The 24,851-nt window shown below is 57.4% G+C and overlaps 9 protein-coding genes across 9 annotated transcripts; 3 read left to right on the top strand and 6 right to left on the bottom strand.

Moving 5' to 3' along the window:
* Positions 1-1,160: 1,160 nt before the first annotated feature.
* MAM_01211 (uncharacterized protein) lies at positions 1,161-2,159 on the bottom strand (the record flags this gene model as incomplete). Its single annotated transcript, XM_040820010.1, has 1 exon — positions 1,161-2,159. One exon carries the CDS (start codon positions 2,157-2,159, stop codon positions 1,161-1,163), a length of 999 nt encoding a protein of 332 aa, XP_040681498.1.
* A 583-nt stretch (positions 2,160-2,742) lies between these two features.
* Positions 2,743-3,891, bottom strand: MAM_01210 (serine family amino acid catabolism-related protein; the record flags this gene model as incomplete). Its single annotated transcript, XM_040820009.1, has 2 exons — positions 2,743-3,742; positions 3,803-3,891. 2 exons carry the CDS (start codon positions 3,889-3,891, stop codon positions 2,743-2,745), a joined length of 1,089 nt encoding a protein of 362 aa, XP_040681497.1.
* Positions 3,892-5,531: 1,640 nt separating this feature from the next.
* MAM_01209 (uncharacterized protein) lies at positions 5,532-6,074 on the bottom strand (the record flags this gene model as incomplete). The annotated part of the gene is made up of 1 exon (XM_040820008.1): positions 5,532-6,074. One exon carries the CDS (start codon positions 6,072-6,074, stop codon positions 5,532-5,534), a length of 543 nt encoding a protein of 180 aa, XP_040681496.1.
* Positions 6,075-6,844: 770 nt separating this feature from the next.
* MAM_01208 (lipase) lies at positions 6,845-10,183 on the bottom strand (the record flags this gene model as incomplete). The annotated part of the gene is made up of 1 exon (XM_040820007.1): positions 6,845-10,183. One exon carries the CDS (start codon positions 10,181-10,183, stop codon positions 6,845-6,847), a length of 3,339 nt encoding a protein of 1,112 aa, XP_040681495.1.
* A 3,660-nt stretch (positions 10,184-13,843) lies between these two features.
* Positions 13,844-14,490, top strand: MAM_01207 (glucosamine 6-phosphate N-acetyltransferase; the record flags this gene model as incomplete). Its single annotated transcript, XM_040820006.1, has 2 exons — positions 13,844-14,139; positions 14,247-14,490. The coding sequence occupies 2 exons, from the start codon at positions 13,844-13,846 to the stop codon at positions 14,488-14,490; spliced, it is 540 nt and encodes a 179-aa protein (XP_040681494.1).
* Positions 14,491-15,844: 1,354 nt separating this feature from the next.
* MAM_01206 (uncharacterized protein) lies at positions 15,845-16,175 on the top strand (the record flags this gene model as incomplete). The annotated part of the gene is made up of 2 exons (XM_040820005.1): positions 15,845-15,900; positions 16,028-16,175. The coding sequence occupies 2 exons, from the start codon at positions 15,845-15,847 to the stop codon at positions 16,173-16,175; spliced, it is 204 nt and encodes a 67-aa protein (XP_040681493.1).
* A 431-nt stretch (positions 16,176-16,606) lies between these two features.
* MAM_01205 (2-deoxy-D-gluconate 3-dehydrogenase) lies at positions 16,607-17,546 on the bottom strand (the record flags this gene model as incomplete). The annotated part of the gene is made up of 3 exons (XM_040820004.1): positions 16,607-17,053; positions 17,156-17,368; positions 17,424-17,546. The coding sequence occupies 3 exons, from the start codon at positions 17,544-17,546 to the stop codon at positions 16,607-16,609; spliced, it is 783 nt and encodes a 260-aa protein (XP_040681492.1).
* Positions 17,547-18,192: 646 nt separating this feature from the next.
* On the bottom strand, positions 18,193-19,422 carry MAM_01204 (uncharacterized protein; the record flags this gene model as incomplete). Its single annotated transcript, XM_040820003.1, has 3 exons — positions 18,193-19,077; positions 19,160-19,348; positions 19,405-19,422. 3 exons carry the CDS (start codon positions 19,420-19,422, stop codon positions 18,193-18,195), a joined length of 1,092 nt encoding a protein of 363 aa, XP_040681491.1.
* Positions 19,423-22,205: 2,783 nt separating this feature from the next.
* MAM_01203 (sorbitol dehydrogenase) lies at positions 22,206-23,541 on the top strand (the record flags this gene model as incomplete). The annotated part of the gene is made up of 4 exons (XM_040820002.1): positions 22,206-22,262; positions 22,323-22,693; positions 22,774-23,182; positions 23,236-23,541. The coding sequence occupies 4 exons, from the start codon at positions 22,206-22,208 to the stop codon at positions 23,539-23,541; spliced, it is 1,143 nt and encodes a 380-aa protein (XP_040681490.1).
* Between the last annotated feature and the right edge of the window lie 1,310 nt (positions 23,542-24,851).

The raw sequence follows: 24,851 nt of genomic DNA, 5'->3' as shown, positions 1-24,851 counted from the left end.
GAAATGGTTGCCGTGCGTCTTGGGAGAAAGCCCTGTCCCGAGCACCAGTCACGTCCCTGTTGCTGTCAGCTTGTCCACAGCTTCCGGCAAGACTAGGACCTCGATCTCGCTCCCACCCGTCATTCATGGTCGACCGTCGATGGAGTGTAGTGAGCATTTGGCCTGGGCCCTGTAAGACCCAGGTCTCTGTGCCACGAGGATCGATCATCCCGGCAGACGACTCCCAGGAACGTGGCTTCTGACCGCTACACCTTCATCTCAGATGCCGAGATTTTCTCCCCGTTTCATTGGACAGGGTCAAGGGGGCTTGTGAACTGCCTTGGAAGTGAGTGCCAGGAGTCCAGGACCACCCATCTGAGACACGAGGTGGCTTGTGTTGAGAGGGATGGAATGGCAACGAAACCTGGGCTGCAGGATCCGGGTCCAGCATGGGAAGCACGGCCCCTATTTCCAATCCTTCGTCTTGTTGGACGCGTTGTTCGCCGGAATTCCGGCCGTCGCGCAGTCCAGACCCTGAAGGGTCGCGAGGTGCTTCACCACTCCGACCAGAGCTACACACAGATGAATCAGGAGATGGATGCACCGGCCGTCATGTGAGCTGTAGAGTGTCTGAAGTACCAAGCGGAATCGGAGGGAATCGACGCAGACTGGGTTTGAAGTACCTAGGCCATGTCTTGCTTGCTGGGGTTGATGTCCGCGGGAGCAACCCGAGGCCGGGTGCGCGGAGTCCGCCAAACCGGCTTTCGGCTTGGTTTGGCGAGACAAGATGGAACTTGTCCTTGTCGATGCAGCAGCTTGAAACACGACAATGCGGCGCTTATGAAAAGATGAGTGGTACATCACACTGTGCAGCCCAGGCGCGATGGGCACGCATGGGTCTTTCGTCACAACATGGGATTAACATTGAAGGGTTCATGTCCACAAACTTATTCAAAGAGGGTGACGTGTCCAGGGGCTTTGCAGACAGTCAATGTGAGTGCGTCGATGTTGCAGGTCTTGATAAATCCGACTGTTTGGGAAACAGGGCCGTCCCAGCCTCTCCCATCGCCTCCCTCGGCACAGCACTTACACGAAGCTCGTTAAGCACATCTACTTGTTCGTAGCAGAAGACGTTGTGTCGTATCCATCCTCTCCTTGCCCAGGCGCCTCGCAACCACTGCTTACCTCGTATCCTCCTCCTCCTCCTTCACAACCGGCACCAGCACCAACCACAACGACGTGTCGCTCAATACCACAGCCTCATCCCCCAACATGTTCAGCTTCTCAACATGCCCATCCAAGGCGCTCATTGTCGCCGCCGCCGTGCCGCTCTTGCCCCCCACAGCCGCCATTTCCAAAAACTTGTCCCCCGGGACGTGAACCATGGCAGCCAGCTGCTTCGTGTCTAGAAGCACGGCATGAAGACCTCGGCCATCCAGCCAGTCCTGATTCGCAACAGCCGCATAAGTGGCCGCTCGTTGCAGCGGCGTCCTGGGCGTCCTGGAAATAGCAGACACGGCAGAGCCAGGAATCTGGAATATCGTATGGACAGCACCCAACGCAGCGTGCATGGGGATGGAGATTGCGCCCCCAACGACGCCGGCCGCCACGCCCGACACGTTGAAGCGCCTGGCGTCTTTGGCGAGCTGCTTGCCGACACTTTTGGTGTGGTTGGCGAGCGCCCTGCCGTAGTTTTTGGGCGGTTCGCCGAGACTCCTTGCCACGTCTGCCGCGTGGGCTACGGCCTGGTCGGATACCTTGGCCGTGAGAAAGGCGGACACGGTGTCCAGGAACGACCGCCACGTTTGCTCGATGATGCCGTAGGCCAGGAGGCGGGGGGGATAGGCGCGGAGGAAAGGGGCCGCCTGGTCGGGAGCGACTTGTGGTATGGCAATGGGCCTCGCCTGGGCGCCGCTGGATGAGCTTGGCCCTGCGTCGGCGTCGGCGTCGGCGAGGGCCTCGTAGGGCGGAGGGGGCGCCGTCGTTGTTGGAAAGTCGAATGGCGCGTCGACGGTCGGGATTCTTCCCGGCTCCCCGGTGGCCTCGGTGTGCGGAGACGGCCGCTTTGCGGGATCCGATGCCGCGCCGTGGCCGGCGATGTTTGGGGTCGCAGTTCGGGAATGGCTGCCGTCTTGTCGTTTCTGGTCCAGCACCCCGGCGTCTTCTATCCTGGGAGCCATTTTGATGAAGTACGTGGAAGTCACATGTAAAGAGGGGGCCAGCGTGGATGATGCAAAGGTCTTGATTCTCGTACGAAGTCACGAGAGAGAGGGCCGTGAGCTTTTAACCGTCACAGTCTGCTGACGCGGAGGAATGGCCCGATGACGTTGTCCGACATGAGCCGAGCCCCGAGAAGGCTGCGGACAGTATTTCGCACTAGATCGTCCTGTCAGATTCTAAATTTTCCCCGCTCGGCATAACGCAGCCCTGGCGTGCGTGGGCGTGGTTGTCTCACCAGAGACGTGCTGGACGTGAAACACACGAGCCGTGTTCCTTGGACCGCATCTCATCTGACCGGACTCGATACGCAATACTCGGTACCGGGAACGCCCTTGATTGCCCATGCCTTTGTTGCGAATTCGCAAAACGCCCGTGAGGCCCGTTGCGCGTCAGCCCGACGCGAGGGTCAGCGAATGCTTCCGACCCTAAATGTTCGGCTTGGCGCCACGTTACGTTGCGAGGGGTTTCTCGATAGATGGGGTGTATACACATGTGTAACTTGTATATAATGCAAGGCCCATTTCGGCATACATACTCTACGGCCTAACTCGCCTGCTCACTCGGGTACCTGTCCATCATCTCGAGCGAGATATTGCTCCCGCCGCAAATAATCAACACCACCACACTATTCGCGCTGAATCCCGGAACCAGCTTCTCAAGCTGTCCGCTGTAGCAAACCGCGGGACACACCCCGCAGGCCAGTTCTACCAGCAGACGCTCCTCATCCAAGAACCGCCTGCACGCGCTGATGGCTTCCGAGTCAGGCAGAACAAGACTGGCCACGGTGTCTCTCATGCCATACTCGAAAGCCCTTTGACAGACTCGTCTTGCGCCCAGGCTCGTGGCTAGACTCGTGATTGCCGGCAAGGTGACCAGTTCCCCTCCGGAGAGAGCCCGGGAAAGCGAGTCGGCGCCGTCGGTTTCGACAGCAATCACGGTCGTTTTCTCCAGCTTGAGCTCGTCAAGGCCCTGCACGATGCCGGCCAACAACCCGCCCCCGCCGACACTACACACAATGGCATCGACTCTGGGCGCCGACACGCCCAAGTCTGCATCCCCGTCCTCGGCGGCGTCACTGGTGGCATAGTGCCTCTCTGCGGAAGGTAGTTGCCTCACAATCTCCCTCGTGATGCCTGCATTCCCATCCCAGATCTGCTGCGCATCAAAGGGAGGCACGTACACGGCCGTCTCACCTCTCGCCCTCGCATCCCTCATGAGGGCCTCGGTCAGGTAATGGTCCGCCTCTTGCCACGACGCACCCTGCTGGATGACCTCTGTAGCACCGGCCTCCCGTAGCCTGCCTACCATGTAGGGCGTCGTGCTGAGGGGGACCACAATGGTTGCCTCGCAGCCGAGGGTGATTGCACCATGGACGCAGGCGAGGCCAGCGTTGCCGCCGGATGAGCAGTAAAAGTGTGGCCTGGAGCCTGCGCGGGTGCCCGCAGCTTGGGCGGCGGCGAGCTGGCAGACGAGGTAATTGCCTATGCCGCGGGACTTGAACGACCCCGCTGGCTGGAGATTCTCAAGTTTGAGGAAGACGTTACTTGGGGGTTGCTTGTTAGCGAGACTGAGACTGCCGAGTCGGCGGGGCTCAAAGTCTTACCACCCGGCGGCGGCGCTCAGGGCGGCCGACCTGACGAGAGGCGTTTCGATCCAGGGGATCTTGGCGTGGCTGGCTGTCTTGACGGTCATGTCGGGGTCGTCTCACGCTGCAACGCGACGGTGGTTGTGCAGGCTGCGCCCTCTCATGTGGACGAAAGGTCATGCACAGGTCAAATAGTGCCATGGACTCGGCGTCTCGGACCTCCCGACTCACCTTACCCACGGATGGCGTAAACTGTGGGCCCCCCGCGCCCTCCGGTCGGCAGACACGGCATGCCGGGCACGCCCTTCCGATCCGTCATTGACTCGTTGCAGGCAGCAACTTACAAGCCCCTCGCTACCCATTCGCCCGACAAGCGACGAGACGGAGCTTGGTCGCAGCCCCATTGAGGTTCGTAGGGGGGGGGAAGGTGGTTTGGCCTGTGAGGACTGCGCTGGCAATTTCCGAGACTTTCCAGCAGCTCTTCCGGCCACACCATCTCTCTTGGAGAATGCCAGACGCGTAACCTGCCACATCCCGAGGCTTCTGGCTGGCCTCTGCGCCGCGTGCTCAGGCCTCGCTTCTCGGCAAGGTCAGGACAGCCCGGATACCTTGAGCAGCCAAGGCCACCAGTTCCCATGTCAGCTATATTTTTGATGCGAAAATTGTAGTACTACCTACAGTGCAGCAAAAAGCTGAGGTGAACCATTTTGGCTGTGCGTCTACGGAAACAAAGAGGGGTTTCAAGACTTGGGATGATACAGTTAACGAGAAGGCCCTGACAAGAAGGGCTCGATAGGTTTTGGCCATAAACTAGAATTCAAAAGCAATGCGTACAGACGAGCATTGCATACTTATCGTCTGAGTTGCCATAACCACTCTTGCACAACAATCAATCCAGCTCGTCCCGACTCGACACGCAAGGCGGTAGTCATGGCCCGTTACACCTCGCACTGCTGGGTCAGCACTGCGTTTCATCGTGGCGTTACCTACGATGTAAAGCATGACGGGGAGTTTATCGAATAACACACAGCGACAAGTGCTTTCCCATCAACAACGAGAGAGTTTGCCCCCCCCCCGTCGCGTGTTCCACCAACAAGACAGGTCCGCACGGACGTGGGAGTTGCGGCCCCAGACCCCAGACGGAGCGCAGCTTCCCCATCAGGAAGGGCGGTGACGGCCGCAGCTCGCGGGCGAGGCAGACCCACCCGGCCGGCCGGCCGCCCCGACATCTTCGAGGCGGCTCAGCTGCTTGTCGCCGCCCGCCCAGATGAGATGACCACTAGGTGCAGATGCGGACGACAGCGTGGGTGTGATGCCCGACGGCGATGCCACCGAGTCCGTCTCCGCCACGGCATGCTGGGCCGCGCATGCGAAGCACCCCCCGCACCGCGCCGGTTCAACAGCGAAGCCAACCGTGACACCGGGCCCAACGGGACTGAGTGCAGGCCGGCACGGGAGAGCGCGCGTCAAGGACGGATTCCAGTCTACCTCACGTCTGCGGAAAGGAACGACGGGTGGAAAGAGAATGAGATCTCTGGATTCGGTAGTATTCTCAACGTCTCCAGCAACATGACATGACATACATGAAATTAAAGCACGACTTGCTCTGCCACCCGCCCTGCCTGCTGCCTCCTGCGTTTCCCGAGTCGCCTTTTTACTCCCCCTGTCTCTTTTTCTTTTAAAAAAAAAAAAAAAAAAAAAAAAAGGCAAAGCAACAAGGCAAAAAGCAAAAAGGCAAAAAAACAAATCAAGCCACGCCCTGCAGGTAGGTAATGTTTACAGGAACATCGACCTTGTCGCAAGCCACAGTGGTCTCCGAAATCTTGCCCGAGGACGTAGACGACTCCTGGTGCTTCTGGTCGCAGGTCAGGCGGATCTTGACGTGGCCCACGCCGTCGAAGCGGCTGCCGTCCCGGTCGCACACCCACGTCTGGTTGATGCTCAGCAGGCCGGCCCTCCGGTCAAACGTGAAGCGGGACAGGTCGAACGCGTCCTCGGGGCGCGTCGCGCAGTCGTACACGGCGTCGCCGGCAAAGAAGTCGGGCTGCCGCGTCGACAGGGCCGTGCACCTGGCCGTGTGCGCGAGCGCCGAGTTCCGGAGCGTGAAGTTGGTCAGGCCGTAGGCCATTTCGGACCCGGGCATTGCGTACCGGGCCTCGTGGTACTCGAAGTCGGTGACGCGCCAGAGGAGCGTCGACGCCGACGCGGCGGTGCACACCATGTCCGCGGCGCGGGAGAGCGCCTGGCCCGCGAGCGCGAGCGTGACGGCCGCCGTTGCTGAGATGTGCATTCTGCGTGGGTGCGCGGATGTAGTGTTGTTGTGTGTGCTCGTCCCGTCCGTCTTGGCTGTCGACAAGAGCTGCGTCTCTGCGTCTTCCTCAAGGCCAACCAGCCGATGGCGGAAGATGAAGATGAAGATGAGGGTGAAGATGAAGATGAACAGTCTCCCTCCGAGCAGCCGGCAGGGCACACCTAGAAAAGGGGCATGGATATGCCATGGAAAAGGGCACCCAAGGGCAACGAGTGAGCAACGGGTCGAAATCCAGCGCGCGGCTCCAGTGTCCAATGTCTCACCCTCCCCATCGATTATCTCCACGGGAGATTGTGGCTGGGAGGATCGACGGATGAGGTCTGTGCGAGGGCCCCCCGCGCGCGGCTACGCGCAGATTTTCCACTTCGCCCGGGGAAATGGTCAGACGACAAGTTCCACCTGAAACGGATTGCTGCGCGGCCCGTTGCTGTGTCGTTGGCGTCGCCGTCGTGGTGGAGTCGAGCGTCGAGTTATATTAAGGACAACGCTGACCTGGGCACGAGAACCTCGTTGCCAACTTTCTACACGATAATGAGCTGCCGGGCCCTCTGTTCTGAACAGGATTCCAAGTTGGAAGGAAACCTTACAAACGTGCTCTCGCCGTCTGCCGTGTGCAGAGGCAGCAAGGGGCAGGCAGCCCGTTCATGCTGGTAAACGCAAAAATCAATAACCAAACAACGATTCAGTAGGCTTGTTTCACGCGTCTGCACGTACATTGCTCCCTTGAGAAACGCCATGCCTCCGTCTCGTCATTCAACCACTCCCAGCCGCAACTTGTTCAGCGCATCCTCATATTTGGCCGGGCTGTGGTCCGTCAACAGTCCCGTTCCGAACCTTATTTCCCCGAACCGCCCCTCCACATCTCGGATATACTTGAGCACCACCCTCCTCGCCGGTCTTCCAATCGGGCCCTCCTCCTGCACCAGAAAAGCATCTCGTCTGAGAACCCTGGTCGTCTCAATGGCAAATACCTCGCCCGGAGGCACCAGTTTCTTGCCATTCATGGTGCCTCGCAGAGCCTGTAGCATGGGCAGCACCCATTCCTCGTCACCCTCCTTGGGGGCTGCCGGTGTGGTCTGGTACCATTTGTCCGAGACATGTTCCTGGAAAGCCCCCCACATTCTACGCCGGATCTCGGCCTTGGTCTGGTTCTCGTCCCTTTTGAACCCAAGCGCCAGACCTTGAAAGTCATGGAGAACGCCCAGCGACAGGTGCGGTACAATGTCGTTGCCGTGCACGACCGTCGTAATCAGCCCACGCGTTATTTTGCGCAGGGACGGGGACATTATGCCCGGTGATCCATACGCGTACACGTGGATCCGACGAGACCGCGGGAGGCGAATATCACTGAACTTGTGGTCCGTGCTAGGGCCTTGTGTGAGAAGTTTTGAGTACGGTTCGGCTGAAATGACAAAGCCCGGCCCCTCGGGGTTGGGTTCCGACAACATCACGCCGAGGAGGGAGGTGACGCCCCCCCCGAGAGAATGGCCACAAAGGACGAGACCGTAATCCGGAAACTCCAACAGTGCTTCCTTGAGTGTGACTAGAACCCGGCCGTCATCTCCGAACAAGAGTCTTCTAGCCGACGCATGCACGCCCTTGTGCACTCTGTACGCTCGACCTCGCCATGGCAAGTTGTCGTAGTCGCATGTCAAGTCAGCAAGGACATCCTCGAACCCCAATGTTCCTCGACAGGCTAGGACCACGGCCTTGGCCTCATGGTCCAGTGAGATGTAGTGTACCAATGGCACACCCGTCCCCGTCGAACCGGTGGCGTCAGAACCTCCTTGTGGATCTACGAATGACGCGAGAAGAATGTTGCTGTCCTGCGACTCGGTGTGATGTGCAAAATGTCGGACGTCCTGGTGGGTTCTGTCGCCCACTTGGCTGGCGGGGAGCTGGTCCGAGATACCAAGAAGTTTCATGAAATGCGATCCATAACACGCAGACGAGTATCTCATGTACCTCGCAATGTTGGGTAGCAGGTGGCCGCTTGGAAACGTCCCATCCACGAAGCCCTCCCTACGCAACGTACTCAATGCATTGGACGAAGTATAAGCACTCTTCTGATAATAAGAAGACAGGAGCAGCGAAGACTGGGAATCGTTTGTTGCCAGGCTGTAGAGGCTGGGCGCGTACGAAGCCGATTGGCGATGGTGGCCTTTACCGCGAGGGGACGGAGGCACTGACCCGACGGGATATGCTTCACCTGCTGTTCGCGAAATCGTCTCCTGAGTGGAGTAGTCTGCCCGAAGGATGGTCGGTGAGGCCGGACGCAGGCCACTCGCCGAGTTTCGAGAGTATGCGTCTGTGAGCGAGACCACCGAATCTCGTCGCGTTTCATGGATCGAGACGTAGCTCGCTCGTGATGAGGAACGGGGAAAGGGATCTGGCGTCTGGACTCGTCGAGTAGGGGCGTTGCGCTGGCCTTGTTGGGGTTGACCGCGACCAGTTGGCGGCTTCAGTCTACTACTACTTGATGACTCTGCGGCGTTGCCTCGAGTCCCCTTCCACTGCGGTCTTTGTTTGGCAAGAGAGCGACCAGGCTCGTGATCACTGCCATCTCTGTTCCAAATATTGGACAGCGACTGGCTACTGTCCTTCAAGACCTGTTTCAGACCAGGCCGCTTCTCGCTTTGTTTTCCAGGGTTTAGCGGTTCGGACTTCTTTTTCGGCAGAGGCCGCTTGGTCGACTCTGAAGTTCGCTTCTTGGCCGTGGAGACGCGAGATAGTGGTTCCACCGGTGGGGCTCTTTGTTTCTTCTGGTTTGCCGTTGTTTCTAGGCCACATGATTGAGATGAATGGCGGAGTTTGGGAGCTTCAGATGGGCCACTAGAGTGGCTTGCGTTACGCGGGGGCCCTGTCGTCGAGGCTGGTGGTTGAGACTCCTTTCCTTTCAAGGTCGTCGTGTCGGCGGGGGACTTGGGCGGTAGCGCAGGTTTCTTGAAAGGTTCGACGGTCGGGACGGCATCATCGTCTGTAATCTCAACAACTGCAGGGCCAAATTCTTCCTCCTGTTCTCGAAACGTTGCGGATCGAAACTTGTCTCTCTGAATCCTGTAGACGACCGTGTAAGATGTGTCACTGTCTTGACCGAGATCCCGTGGCCGATTGGTTCCCGCTGATGCCGCCGCGCCACGCGTTTCTACTATTTCGGCACCCGGAGGAGTGGGAAGGGACAGAAGTTGAGGTCCCTTGACGTCGACAGTAATAGTCTGGACTGATGAAACGAAGTCGGATATCGATGCCGTGGTCCCGGCCTCAAGATTGGCTGTAATGTGACTCTTGAGTCGCTGCACGACAGCTTCGTCATCCTCCCCTGCTCCGTATCGAATGCCTAAATCGTCGGCACGGTACTCGTCCCCGGACACGAGCTGGGGTCCATCCTCATCGTCGGGCAAGTCAATGCGCTCGCCGTCGCTGAGAACCACGACATCCCAAATGACCTCTTCGTATGCTCGGCGGCGGATCTCCTCGGACGCCTGACGCCGAGCAGCTTGTTGGAGATATGCCAATGCTCCAAGGGCAACCACCAAGTCTGAAACGCCAACTCTTTCTCCTCCGACGCCCGTGGCTGGGTTATTGAACTCCCGTCGAATAAGAGTGATGATGCTCGCCACAGCTCGAGAGGAATCCGTAGAGCCGAAGAGCTTATCGAGGCTTCCTAGCACCAGTTGAGAAGCCTGGGAGGCGGTTGATATCGTTGCGCCTGTCAGTCGAAAGCCGGCTGATGTCCAAAAAACGATTTGGGTAACTGCGAAATGCAGGCTCTCCAGGCTCCGCTCCAAGATGGTTTCTGCTTCGGCGGCGCCCAGCTCCGACTTGGACAACGATGCAGTGTCGTAGGCTGCCGTGCTCAAAACGGTTTCCACCAAGCCCCGCGCCAATCCCAGGCTCGACAAGGTTGTGAATCTGGCAGCATCGAGACCGTAGCAGCCGACGAGAGATCCAACGCGGATAGCCAGGGAGGTCGATCGTGTAGCCAAGCTGACAGCGTGAGTTATCGGACCGGGGAGCAGAGTAGGACCGGGGTATTGGGAGGTCACACCGGCAGAGGCCTCGACATCACGAGGCATGCCTCGGAGCATGGCGGGAAGCGCTGGTTATAAACGTGTCGCAAAAAGTGGACTCGACATGGGCGTTGAGCGCATGATAAGAAGAGACGTGTCAGTACTCGACCGTGGCAAAGGCGACGTGCGAATGATGTCAGGTTGGAGGCGAATGGAGGCCAGGACAACAGATGGTCAGGGAAACGCAGCCGCCGTGTTGCATAGGGCGGGACGTGGCGATATTTTAGTCGTGCTCAGTCGCGACGGGCAGAGGGCGAGCTAGGGGAGCCGTATTGTTCCGTTGGGAATGAAGGAGACGTTGATGGACGAGTGCGCGGGTGGATTTGTTGGGTCGGTCCATGTCTGGTTTGGCTCTGGCGGCGCTTCAACGTCGATGCGTTTGTTTTGGGGTCTGATCTAACTTCTGAGCCTTCAGGTCCCAAGGTCACCGTGGTTCCTGGGAGAAAGTCGCTTGGCTGTACTTCCAGGTGGGGGTTGCCGGCGAGGGGGGACAAAGAGAGTACTTGCATGTGATTGTTTCTTGCACGTTGTCACATTGTCCCATTCTGTCTCCGCCCAAGAACAAGCGCCAGGTGGAACTCTAACTCTACAACGCGCTGCTTTGGCGAGGTCGACGTCAACAATGGGCGCCACTTCTTTTCCAAGCCCTCGGTTTGTGCCTTGTTTCCCCATTGCAATTTTCCACCGTCTACAGACGAGACTGCACCAGCTTTTGTACGTGCAAATCGTCACACCTCCTCTTGCAGCCAAGGGTCCGTCATCAGTTCTTTTGCCGTGGGTCGCATAAGTAAGGGCTCTCCGGATGAACTGCAGAAACTTCGTCTTGTCCTCGAGCTTCGTCTCTGCCTCGCCCAACAAGGTCTTCTCGGATGGGATAGGAACAAAGCCTCCCCAATGCCCTGCACGAGAGGATACATCCTTAGCCAGCAGCCTGATAAACAACGAATCGCAATTCAACGTACCGTTCTCGTCCCAGTATTTACGTGCTCTCTTGCGGTGACGATCTAACAAGTCTCTAAGGGGGGGCCCCAAGGGCGGCTATAAGTTCCGAGAAATGCACCCCATCTGAAAAGCTACCATCCTGTTTCATAGCGCTGAATAATGTTCTACCCTCCAAGAGATCCCACGCCTAGTAACTACTAACCATTAGTGAGCATGCATGCTTCATGAAACTCTCAGGAATGTGCGCACGACATGCCGTGAGCCCGAAGCTCCAAATGTCTACATGAATGACGGCTGCATTACCCGTGTGCACAACTTGGACTTGAGCATGTAAGAAATCAAGAGCTTGTAGAAGCTCCTTGACAGCGCTTTTGACGAAATTTTCATCGAATCCACGACTCTTCATGAAAACCGTATCCATGTCACGCAAACTCATCTGAGAGGCTTGAAGTACCAGGGCAGTGTGAGTGCCATGTGGACCATTGACCTTGGAAGAGCCCAGAAGCTTCCCACTGTTTCCCGCACCAGCATGTTTGTTGGCTTGGCAGGACGTTGTTTAGCTGTTCATAGAAGGGCAGTTCTCGGTGTTGAACGGTATTGTGAATATACATCTTGAGGGCGACACATCGATGATCTCTGCTCTGCAGGGTCAATCACACGCGCTATATGTTGTGCTCCCCGCATGCCACTCACTGAAGATCACGAGCTAGCCATATGGTAGAGGAGGACCCGTAGCCTAGCTTTGCGACTGTCTAAAATATGTCATTGAAAACTTGGCAAAGTCGAACTGGGTAGAGATGATGAGGATTATATCCCGGTAGCCCTTCCTCTTCGAGAAGGCGCGAATCATCAATGAGGTGAAACCCGTGAGATGGAAGCGTGCGTGGCTCCGGCCGACGACGCGCCGTAGTCGGCCAGCCAAGCTTGTGGGCGAGGCGGCTAGCTCGTCACAAAGCATTCATCCACACACGGTATTGCGTGCATAGAGGTGATGATGAAGGGAAAAAACTTGACCTCCGACATGGCAAGCGCGCTATCAACGGCCGTTGCATGCCTGCAACGAATTTTCAAACAGAACGAATGTCCGTGGGCCGCTGCACAGGCTCGTCGTGATGCAAGCTTCGTACACATGTGCTGGCATTCGTGGGCGAGCTCTGCCATTCGATTTGAAGATGCGGGAGCTGAAGGACTGCCAACAACAAGCTCCTGGGTTTCACTTACCGCTCAGGCATGGCTGCAAGGCGGTAAGATCTACGTCCTCAGCTACAGGGACATGAGAATCTTGGAGAGATATAAAATCAGTCTCCTCGGCTGGCATGTCCATATGTGCCAATCACTTCATTTCCCATTTACTTCTCCTCTGGTCTATTGACATGTACACAAAGTTTCTCTACGACGGCCGGAAAGCTACTCCGGCTTGTTGGTCGTGTCACTCGCCGACGTGGAGAGATTAAACGGAATCGAGGGGTTCCAAGAGGGTTGCCAATGTCAAGGGGGTTCTGAAAGCAGTTCAGTCTGAGGTGAGTAAAAGTGAAAGAAGAAAAAAAAGGGGCCAGATTTCTCACTCATATCTTATGATAGCGGACCGATGCTGCGTCGTGTGAAATACAGTGAGTATGAACTCGAATATGTTCCTCCTTCTCTGGATTGGGGAACGAGGATTGGCAGTGCGCACGCTTGCGAAGACGGGACGTATTCATTTCGTCGTAGCCGCGCGGGCAGCCAAAGCACATCTAACTATTGGTCTCTTCTCTTGGATCGCTGTGGTACCCCTTTGCAGGAGAAATAGGACACACCAGAGCAACGTTCCTGCCTTCTCATGAACAATCCCTTCATCAGGCGGAATCATTGCTACAGGACAACCTGTGACGATGTCGGCAGATGAATGATACCATGGCGGATGGATGGACGGAGAAGGCGATTTATGGGCTTCCAGACCTTTAGGGTCTTATCATGTCAACAGTTCAATGTTTCCAACAATAAACACGAGCCGCTAGCCTGCATGTGCCAAGGCTCAGAGGCCAGTAGCCTCCACAGGCAATTGACGTCCATGCCGGCTGCTCAATTGGCACTGGTGGTTCGGCCGTGAAGCATCGCTCTGCGGCATGTTTTCCGCAGTCGGTGAGCAATTCTCCGGGCTTTGTTTCTTCGTTGCCCCGGGTGTGGGCGGCCGCAAACATCTCGGGCCCAAACAATGGAATGGCGCAGAACCAGCCATACGTGCCCCTGACTCCTGAGTCTGACGACGGCGCCACTCTGGAAGTACTGCTAACACAGAGCAATGTTCTCTTTTCCAGGCGTCCGGCAGCGAGAACGAGCCAATCACACGCATCAACTCGGATGCTCTGACTCTCCACACCGGCCCGACCACCGGTCAACCAGATGCGGTCGGCCGTTGGTCTGTTCTGTTGGTGTCTCGGATGCCATCAGCGGTGATGCATGGACTTGCGCCTCAACATCCCATCCCATCCCAACAACCCCCATCCGCCCTCGACTTTTGCATCCCGCCTTGCCCCTCTTTTGCACAACTGCACCCTTTGACGCTCGTTTCTTCACTTCAGTCCACATCGACCGCTCGACCACCGCCGCTCGTTAAGATAATAAAACCTCACCGCTGCCTCTGGCTGCGCCGTTGACGCCAATCAGCTTTGTTCCCCGTCTGTGCGCCACCAAATCCAGCTCCAACGCTCGACGCTCCTCAAAGCCCATATGCCTCATCCGACCATCGAAATCACCATGGCCTCCGACGAGGATCTCTTCTCGTCCAAGCTCATCTCGCCCGACGTGTCTGAAAAGCTCCCCGAGGGCTACCAGCTGCGCGCCCTTCGACCGGGCGACTTTGACACGGGCTTCCTCGAGTGTCTGCGGGTGCTGACGACGGTGGGCGACGTCACCAAGGAGGCATTTGAGGAGCAGTTCAGGCAGATGAGCCAGCAAGGCGGCTACTACATCATCGTCATCGAGGACACCAACCGGACAGACGGGACAAAGTCGGTCGTCGCCACAGGTGCTCTGATAGTCGAGCGCAAGTTGTACGTGCCCATGCCCGCGTCCACGCCCAGCGACGCCGCGGCACCCGTGACGGAGGCTCAAACGCAACGCCCCGGGGCCCGAATCCATCTGCTGACCATGTGCATAGCATCCACAGCCTCGGCGCGGTCGGTCACATCGAAGACATTGCCGTTGCCAAAGACCAGCAGGGCAAGAAACTCGGCCTCCGACTCATCCAGGCCCTCGACTACGTCGCCGAAAAAGTCGGCTGCTACAAGTGTATCCTTGACTGCAGCGAGGCCAACGAAGGCTTTTACGTCAAGTGCGGTTTCAGACGGGCCGGCTTGCAGATGGCGCACTACTACCAGGGAAACAAGAGTACATCTCAATAAGCCTCCCATCGTGCTTGTCTTGCCCTCACGACTACACCTGCCCTTGCGTTTGCTAGCACGTTGGCCCGATGGCTACATTTGTCGATTGAAATTCGGCCCGTCCTGCCATGTACAAGGGTTTTTTTTTTCTGGCTTTTAATTTTTTCCTCTTCCCGCCTTTACCCTCTCGAGTTTATGCATGGGGCTGATGCTTTTTTTCTTTTTTTCATGCGGCGCAGGTAGCAAAATCTAGATTCTGCATGGAACAAGGTTGGGGCGCAGCGCGCAGCGCAGTGCGTTGAATGATTTGGATGGGTAGCTAGCCGGCATGGGACAGATGGACACGATACGTACTCGGCACTTGTATCTATCGAATGGATGGATCGACTCAAGCTTGGAATGCATTCAACGCCCCATTGTGATGGCTTTGCCGCCACGCTGACCGAGTCGGACCGCCACGCCGCCGCCGGTCTGTCCTGCGCCGCGGTCGCAACAGAGTTCCCAATTGACGACGAGCCAATGCAGGCGAGCTGTTTTGGCGCCGTCTCGGCCAGTCACGCCGCGTCGAGAGTCAAACGACTCGAGACGGATGGAACCTCGTGCTCAACCCGCAATGCGCCAAGCGACGACGCATCTGCAGCTCAAGACAAAAGCGCAGTCCTGCCTCCGGCACATGCAGCAGTGCGTCCTTGTAGTCTGCGGGCGCCGCCGAACTTGTTGTCCAAGACTCGGGCCCCGAGCAGCCGTTCGCAGCAGTACGTGGTGCGTGTGTAGTTGGCCATCGAAGCAGCCTGCGCAACGGCTCACTCCGCAACGGCTCACTCGATACTCTGCCCAGCCCAAGAGCCAAGCCGCCTCCTATTATTATTGTCCTTGTCCGTGTCCTGGTCCTTGGTCCTCGCCCCCACCCCACCGGGCGACGCCCGTCTCTGCACTCCGCAGCGCGGACTGGCGCGGCCACGACGCAGCTGGCATGTGAATCGACGCATCAGACGACCACCAGTCTCCCGCGGCCGAGGCCCGTCGTAGCGCCCTGCACCCCAGACGCAGGCCAGACCGGACGGGAGGCGGGAGGCGGGAGGCGGGAGGCGGGAGGCAAGGGAATTGAAGTCCTTGCAAGCCTGCTCATGTGCTTTGTCACTTGGCCGTCTAGGCAGGCGGGCGTGCTTGTGCTTACTCTTAAATACGGCGATTGTCCCCCGGCCACGGCACCCGTCTGCTCTGGCCGTTGTCACGGACTGCGACGGTGAGTCTCTTCCACGGCTGCGGCGGCTTTTCTCGCCCCTTTTTCTATCCCTCGTCACACTAGCCTCGGTGGGTTTCCATCTCGCTCGCCAGATATCACTCATCACTCGGGAGGGAGGTCTTTCACAGAATGGACGAGCTTCACCCCGTCCTGGCGCGCATGCGCATCGCCGCCCTTCAGGCAGAGTATGTCTCGTCTCGCCCACGCGCACGTGCACGTGGGCCCTTGGCGTCCCAAACGACAGGATGATGAGACGTGCAAGGAAAAAGAAACGAGAAGAAGAACCATGCAAGCTGACGAGGTCAATCCAAGAGTGCTGTCGAGAAACATGCAGGCAAACGGCTTTGTACGCTCGCAGCGCAGCAAGGTCGCCATTGTCAAGGATCCCTCGGGCGCCCGGAAGCTGGGCAAGAAGAGGGTTGTGAGGGCGCGCTCAAACTCGACCTCGAGCGCGTGTTGAGGACACGGACACGGACGCGGGCACGGGGGACACTGGACGCTGCTGACACGAGATGGGGGATGGGGAATCGGGGCCGACTCCGACGAGTGTTCCCGAGGGAGGAGCTGGAAGGATGGATGGCTTGCTGCTTCCGGAATGGCCGGCCGGCTTGGGTCTTGTCGCGTGGGTGCGTACGGATCACGGGGGTTCGTGGGTCGGCTCGGGTCGGGTTGGGCTGGGAGTGAAATTCTATTCTTTTCCCTGTTGCAACTCGCAAGCGCGTCTGGATATCTTCTAACAGAGGTGGTGCAAAATCATGGCTCATTTGTGCGAGTTGCAAAGTCGGCAATCGTCATGAACCCGAACCTGTTGACCCTCCGTCTTGACTCTTGGGCCGCTCGACCTCGACTTCCTCTTGTTACGGGGCACAAGCATGGCCTTCGGTTCGTGCCTCAGCGCCCCATCCAGCCGCCGTCGACCACCAGCGTGTGGCCGCTGACGTAGGCGCTCGCGCGGCTCGCCAGGTAGACCGTGGTGCCCTTGAAGTCGTCGGGGCGGCCCCATCGCCCGGCGGGGATGCGGGAGCTGATGCTCGCCAGGCGCTCGGGGTTGTTGAGCAGCGCCGCGTTCATGTCCGTGTCGATGTAGCCGGGGGCGATGGCGTTGACGGTGATGCCGCGCGAGGACCATTCGTTGGCGAAGCTCTTGGTGACCTGGCCGACGGCGCCCTTGGACGCCGCGTACGCGGGGACCGTCAGCCCGCCCTGGAACGTGAGCAGCGACGCAAAGTTGATGATGCTGCCGCGGCGGCCTGTCGTGGCCGACGGCTCGAGGCCCAGCATGTGCGCGCCCACGTCGCGGCAGAGCGTGAAGACGGCGTTGAGGTTGACCTGCATCACCTGGGGGTCGGAAACGCGAGGCCGGGTCAGCACGACGCCGCCGCCGGAGGGGTCAAGGATCGGGGGTCAGGGATCGAGGGCGGGCGGGGAGGGGTTGCACACCTCGTTGAAGTCGCTGTCGGGGAACTCCTCGCAGGCGTGTCTCCTCTGGATGCCGGCGCACGTCACCAGGATGCGAACCGCGTGCCCGTCGGCCAGGACCTTGGGCGTCAGCGCCGCGACCGACTGCGGCTCTGCCATGTCGGCCGTGTAGATGCTCGCCTTGCGGCCCAGCTTTTCCACCGCCTCCTTGGTGGCCGTGACGCTGGTGTCTCGCTGCGTCGCGGAATCAGCATCGCCCCCTTCGTGCTGGGCTGCGTTGGGCTTTTACCTGGACGAGGACGAGGTCGGCGCCTGCTTCGGCGAGGCCAATGGCCACCGCTTGTCCGATGCCCCGGGTGCAGCCTGTGACCATGGCCGTCTGGCCCTCGAGGGAGAACATTGGGGCGCTCATCTCGACTCTTTTTTGTGTCGTGTCTCGTGTGTGTCTCGATGCTGAGGCCAAGCAGGCGGGGGAAGGAGGCTACGTGATGATTGACATCTTTGCGGAGGAGTCGAGCAAACGCCGATGGTTGCCGCTTGTGACCCCCTCTCCTTTGCGGATCAAGTGCCGCGGGCCGCCAGACTAGGATCTCGGCGTGGTGGTGTGGTCAGCGGGTAATGGGTATTGAGCGGGTAATGAGCAAACCGGAAATGCGCCCGACTATTGTTCCGTCAGAATTTGTAGCTAACCATTCATTGTAAGTTACTCTTCGACAGCATCCGCCGTATAACATGACGAAGAAAGCTACCTTGCCATAGATAGATGTGCAACGTCTGGACGCTGGTGTGGCGATTACATTAATGCCACCACACGATATCATTCCATTACTCATTCGTCAAAGGGGCGCTGCCAATTCCTCGACGGGAGTTGTTCAGCCGGAAGTGGAAAGCCTCAGTCTTCCATAGTGAGTGTCCATAGTTTATACATGATACAGCAACAAATAGTTACAAAGTACCCGGCCTTGGACCGCGTAGAACAAGCACCAGCGCCACCAGTGACCATCGGCGGCAGCGCCATGGTTCGTGACACAATTGTCCCGGTCGCTCATAGCGTCCAGCTATTTCACCGCTTTTTGAATCCACTGCTCAACAGCTCCCTGAATCTCGCCACTGTTCTTCTCCAGAAACATCATGTGCCCGTTCCCGAGGATCCCAATGCCGGCCAGCTCCAGATGCTCAACCTTGTCACAACCCGCCTGCCGCAGGAACTCGACGGTGCAGTAGTCATACACGGCATGGTACGACGCCTCGGCCGTCACCACCAGCATCGGCTTGTGCACCAAGTTCTTCAGCTTCCTCGGCGGCGGATCCTCCGCCTGCAGCACGCGCTCCGCCAGCCCCGGCGAGACTGGCGCGTGCGTGACCTTGACAAGGTCCCTGTCCGGATCGCCCACGGCGGGCTCGTATGTCATGGGCGTGTCCCAGATCCCCCACAGCTTGGACCTCCTCCGACTGAACACGGCCTCCTGGAACGGCGGCCCCCTTGGCTCTAGGAGGACCATGGACCGGACGAGGTGCGGCCGCGCGTCGGCAATCAGCGGCGGATACGCGCCCGCCTGGCTGTGGCCGAGCAGGACGGCCGGTCTGCCGATCCTGTCCAGCAGCGCCGCGCCCGCCCTCTGCGCAGCCGCTTGCTGGCACGCCTCGTTGCTGACGAACTGCACCGTGGAGGCGTAGAGGGCGTCGAACACGGCGTCGCCCATCATGCCCGTCCCCGGCCACTGCGTGTGCCTCGCAGCCTGCGGCCACTGCCTTGACACCCGGGGCGCCGTGAACCGGTCCTGCAGGAGTTCGGCAGGATACGCCGCCGGCGAGGGCACCCCGTCGCCGGGATGCCATGCCGAGCGGGCGCGAAGCGGCTGGTCCGGGATGTAGACCTCGTACCCTTGCTCCAGGAAGTTGGATGCCCAGCCACGCCCGCCGTCGGGCTTGTTGAGGAAGTTCTGGTGCCTCGTCTTAGTCGACGGCCATGGCAAAAAGTATCAAGGCTGGCCGGCCGCGAAAGAACGACCGTACCAAACATACCGCTCCAGTCATGCAGTTGCCGTGCATCAACACGATCGGCCACGCCTGTGTCACCCCCCGGGCAGGCACCAGCTTCTCCACGTACATCTGGTTGTGCAGGAAATGGTTGCCTTTGCCATCCTCCACATACTCCCCCCCGGCGTAGAAATACGTGCGCACATGGGGGACTTCTTCCTCTCCAGGGCCACGCTGTGGGTTTAGAAGGGTTAGCCACTGTCCGTGACGAGTTTTGTTGAAAGCCGTACCTCACTGGGCGGAACCATTTCAGGCTTGGATGCTTTGATCTTGATTGATTGCCAGTTATGAGATGGATCCGCGTTTCCGCGCCTCCTTGCTGTCAGTCTGTCTGTGTCGTCGAACTCGTTTTGCTCGCGGGTGCGCTCCTTTGCCTCAGCAATTGCATTTATCCCAGAGCATCGTTTGGCTCAGCTACTAGGTAGCGCCTCCAACCTCCAGCGGTGAGTTGTTGGTCAGTTACTGAAGGAGCAGTGTTGATAGTGGTGAATCGATCGATGCCGAGTCCAAGTGAGGTGGGGAAGCGCCACGCCCGTTCTTCACCGAATGACTGTCTCCTCATCTATCATCAACCACTATACACCAAGCTGGTATTCATACGAAAGAGGCGCACCTTGAACTATTTTCGAATCAGCTAAATCATGTGTATTTTTGAAAGAAAAGAAAAGAAAAGAAAAGAAAAGAAAAATGGACCTCAGCTGGTACGGGCTCCAGCCTTTCTGCAAATGTATTTGCGCCGGACTGCTCAGCAGCAGGACGAGCTGGCTGAGCAGGTACTCGTCGTAATTTTGGAGCCAACGGTGCTGGACGCAACGGCCGGGTATCTTGCGCACCCTTCGGTGTAGCCGTGCTAGAGATTTCAAGCGGGGATACAGCTAGATGCCTCAAAGGTAAATCGGGTCTTCTGTCTTGGCTCCTCTCTCGTTTTTGTTCGTGCTGTTGGAAGGTGAGCTTCACTTGTCGGCCATGTGGGCTATGTGCATTCTCCAGAGGACGAGAAGCCTAATTATTTCGGGCGGGAGTAGTTAGGACTTTGTCAGAGTCCTCGTTCAGTTCCTCGAACAATCGGGTAGCTCGAGTTGGTGACAGGGCTAAATACTCCTTGGGATGATCGGATTTTTTCGTCAGGTCAGTGTAGAAGTCGATGGCTTCGATAACGGCTTGCGGGTTTCGTGCGTAATCTTCCTTCGTTATTGCCGACGCGCTCAACAACTGCACCCATTCGTGGGGCAGGCCTACGAATTCCTTACTAGCTGGATTGAACCCAACGTGAACAGCATGCGAGATGTTGGTGGGATTGCTCACACCCCCTAATCCTGGACGTGCCGTATGTATCACGTCAATCCAACCGTATAATTCATCCCCCGTTTTTCTCGACGTGTAAGATACGCACTTCACCCACCTTCTCTCCGGGGCTAGATGACGTGCCACCGGACTTTCTCTTAATTTCTTTCTAGCATTGGGGTATCCGCCAATGCTAGTGACCTCGCTCAACAAGATTGTATACACGGACTTGCCTCCTTCTGCCTTGCAAAAGTCGAGCCAATCCCTGCAGAGGACCAAGTATCTGTCTTTCCAAGCCGTGATAAAGCTGCCCTCCTTGACGGCGGCCCATCCTTGGTGCTGTATTAGCGATGGCATCAGACCTGCCGCTGTGTTCTGTTTCCGTCGTGCAACAGGCAGTGACACCGTGGAGCCTGTGTAGGTGGTTACAGTCGTTCCAGGAACTGGCGAGATGGCGGTATTTGCCAAAGAGGCCCCCAGTGTACGTTGATGACGCGACATATTTGTCGACTGCCTGACCAAGGGCACCGACTGATTTAGCGAAAACCAGTAGCTGCGAGCGACTCAAGTCTGGGGTTATAGGACTGATTTGCTTTCAATTTTGAAGAGCGATCAAACGATCTAGGTGGGCACGATGCATGTTGGCTGACAAGTGAGTGGAGCAAACTGCCTTGCCTTCCTATGCTGAACATCAGTTCAAGACCCAAGAGTATTGAGATAGCCCTGAGTAACAGGAACCCGGCAAACGGAGCGAGTTGCGCGAGGCAGCAAGCCGGCCGCGTGACACGCCGAGTCTTCCCGAGGAGTGTCTGGACGGCCAATGACCGATGTCAGATATGGTGATGTCGCGATCCAACGTTCAGAGGCCTTGTAAAAGTACCTTCTTCGTACTTTGTTTCGTCAAGACGGTCTTGGTGTGCTCGTGAGGCTTGGTTTGAAGGAGAGTAGGTGGGCAAGAATGGAAGTCTCCGACCACAAGCGCTGTTCCCGATTGACCTGGACGTGATCCTCCAGTCAGCAGGGCTGGAATTTCAGCTGCCGGGCCGAATGGCGACATGCTGAAAAGGTGAGGCTCATTGTCGCACCGGATGGGTGATAATTGACGGCGGCGTGGAAGCTTGTCGCGGAAGCACAGGCAAATTGTGTTTCCTTGGAACTCGGATTGGCGATCTATTGACTTTGGCTCGACTGGCCTAACCGGCTTCCGGCTAGATGCACGAAGACCGATGAGTGCAAAGAACTGGCAGAAGATTGGCACCAAACAACCAGCCCAAACAACATTGGCGATATCTGTACAGAGATTAGATTGCCCGCCTTCCTCGAGTTGAGCGTGTTGCCATTTACGGCTACTCCCTCTCGTGAGGCTGGGGCCGAGTGTCAGAAGTGGAGTACTTGTGCCTGTGGCGCAGTCCCGCCGCCCCCTCTGCCCTCAACCCCGTTTTGCCCCGTCGCCGGCTATTGAACATTGACAATCTTAACTTTCTTGAGACGTCGTCGGCGAATGATTTGACTATGCAGCAAACGCTGAATCATCATCCCCCGGCGTTTCGGCTCGCGAGGTCAGATCCTTGACGGCAATTTAATATCTGATGTCGTCTCGTGGAACCTCGTCTACCACAGTTGTCATCTCCCCCGCGTTTCTGGATTTCGTGCTTCCTCGCCGCCTGCTGCTCGCTGCTCGCCACATTCACCGACCCCAAAGATTTGGAGCCACGTTGGATTCGACCGGTCTGGAAGAGCATCAGATATGACCTTGCAGAGTGTCAGAGCTTCTGTCCTGCACGGAGCGAAGGACTTGCGCATTGTACAAGACCTGCCCGGCTCCTTATCCGAAGCATCGCGTATACTGAGTAAATCTCGCTAGGAAACCCGCGACCTGCCAGCTCCTGCGGCCGACGAAGTGCAGATTGCCGTACAGTCTACCGGCCTTTGCGGCTCGGATTTGCACTATTTCAACCATTACCGGAATGGAGACATCATCGTTTCCGAGCCTCTGACGCTCGGCCACGAGTCGAGCGGAACAGTGGTCGCAGTGGGATCCGACGTCACAAACCTTGCACCTGACGACAGAGTCGCGCTTGAAGTTGGTCTGCCCTGTGAGAACTGTGAATATTGCAAAGAAGGCCGATACAACATCTGCAGGGGCATGAGGTTTAGAAGCTCGGCAAAGGCCGTTCCTCATGCGCAAGGCACGCTGCAAGAAAAGATCAACCACCCTGCTCGTTGGTGTCACAAGTAAGAGCCCTGGATCATGTCTCTCTCTCCCTCTCACTCTCTCTTTCTCTCTCTAAAAAATCCCTTTCCGACTCGTATAGACTCCCGCCTCAGCTCTCTTTAGATCTAGGCGCAATCATTGAACCACTTTCCGTTGCCATGCACGCGCAAAACCGTGCCAACCTACCAGCTGGCTCAACAGTGCTGGTCTTTGGTGCCGGTGCTGTCGGGCTGCTTGCCGCAGCAGTTAGCAAGGCCGACAAGGCCGCTGCCGTGGTTATTGCAGATATCCAAAAAGACCGAGTCGACTTTGCTGTTGCTAACGGCTATGCCGATGCGGGATTCGTTGTCCCGATGGCCCGCCCGCAGACAATTGAAGAAAAATTGGCTTACGCACAGGATGTAGCTGCCAAGATCAAAGAGACCCAAGTCAATGGCAAGGCCGTCGGCGAAGTTTCCGCTGTCTACGAGTGTACCGGGGTTGAAACGTGCACTCAAACGTCCATTTACGTAGGTTGAACGCTTGTTGCTCCTTCACGAACGGGGCTAACAGTACGACACAGGCAACAAAGCCCGGCGGCAAGGTCATGATTATCGGCATGGGCAACCCCATCCTCACGCTGCCAATGTCGGCGGCCGCACTACGCGAAGTCGATCTCGTGGGCGTTTTCCGGTACGCTAATGTCTACGGAAAAGCCATCGAGCTCCTTGCAAATCGTCCTTGCGGCATGCCGGATTTGTCTTCGCTTGTCACGCACCGATTCAAGGGTATGGACCTTATCAGTAAGGCATTCGCGATGGCAGGCAAAGTCAAGGATGACGAGGGGTGTCTAGTTCTCAAAGTAGTAGTAGACATGAAATCGCAATAGGGACCGGTCAGAAGCAGCCGGTGTAATCTTAGTGTCGCCATACAAAACGAGGGAGCAAACGAAGCAGGAGTAGAGCTAGACGATTACAGGGTATTTTTTAACTGCCGTCCGCGCACGCCACCGTCATGAACTCGGAAGCCTAGGCTGATAGCAAACGCCGGAAACACACACCGCTTCAATCCGCCGTGGTTGATGGGATGATTGGGGTAATCTGTTTAAATCTTACATCTTGAGAGCCCAGCCCGACGACTTCAAATTGGCCTTGATATGAGAGCCCGTGACAGAATTGGGCATGACAGTGTTACGACCTACGAAGCACTCCGTCCCGAGACCGTGTTTATACTTATGTTGATCCCAGGCGGTACGATTGGTCTGGCACATCGACTGCCACCCCGGACCCGGGTGCGGCTGCAACACGGCGTGGCCCGATGACAAGACAAGGGACGAAGCGCTGTGGTATGACAAAGCTTGGAGAAGACATATCAAAAAGACCAAAGCGGCTTCGTGACAGGCCTTCTAGGTGGTATCTGGATTGCCATCCAGAGATGGCGGCCTATTTGAAAAGAGAAACAAAGTTTCACCTACCGCGTCGAGTGGCATTGCAAAACGGTCTGATATATCCGCGACCCAGGAGATAACCCGCAATGTGTTCCAATACAGCACGCGATGGCCCGGGACCTGCTTCGTTGGTGGTTTTCGCCCCCGTTCAGCCTCGTGTGCATGTACCAAGGTCAGGAGTACCGGGCTTGCGGCAATCGAACTAGGGCAATACAGACAGCAAATCGACTAGAGACTCCAGTTCCTGGGTTTGAATGTAAAGTCCTCGGGCTTCTATGATCGGGACATTGTGACTCCTCTTGTGTTGGCGCCAGGTTGGCCCAAGCCCTCCGTAGCCCAGCCGTGTAAATCTGAATAATGCACCGTGTTGCTGTCAGGCCACTTCGACGCCGAGTACCGGTGACATTGTTTTGCGTTTCTTGACTGAAGAACATGGCGCACGACCAACAGCGTCGCATTAGGCACAAAACAATCACACATGTAATAACTATGTGCTGCTTCAAAGCGGTGGAGAGGCATCTCTTCCTCCCTTTCACATCTCAGTGCTTTTCTCTCTGATGCCGCAAGCGGCAAACCTTCATCAACTGTCAGGACGAGAATTTCTGCACATAAGACTCTTGAAACACCTCACGAGTCCTACGAGCCAGCGAGCGGCCGGTGCGGATACTACGTTGCGAGACGTCCTCTGCGAAGAAGCCGACAATACGCTCTGAAGGAACGGCAGCAAGAAATGCCGCCGGCAACAAGCGGCC

This window comes from Metarhizium album, assembly GCF_000804445.1.
Source record: "Metarhizium album ARSEF 1941 chromosome Unknown scaffold_2, whole genome shotgun sequence".
In the NCBI taxonomy this organism is placed as follows: Eukaryota; Fungi; Ascomycota; class Sordariomycetes; order Hypocreales; family Clavicipitaceae; genus Metarhizium; species Metarhizium album.
Note: the sequence above shows the minus strand (reverse complement) of the source record. Positions and strands in the feature narration are given on the sequence as shown.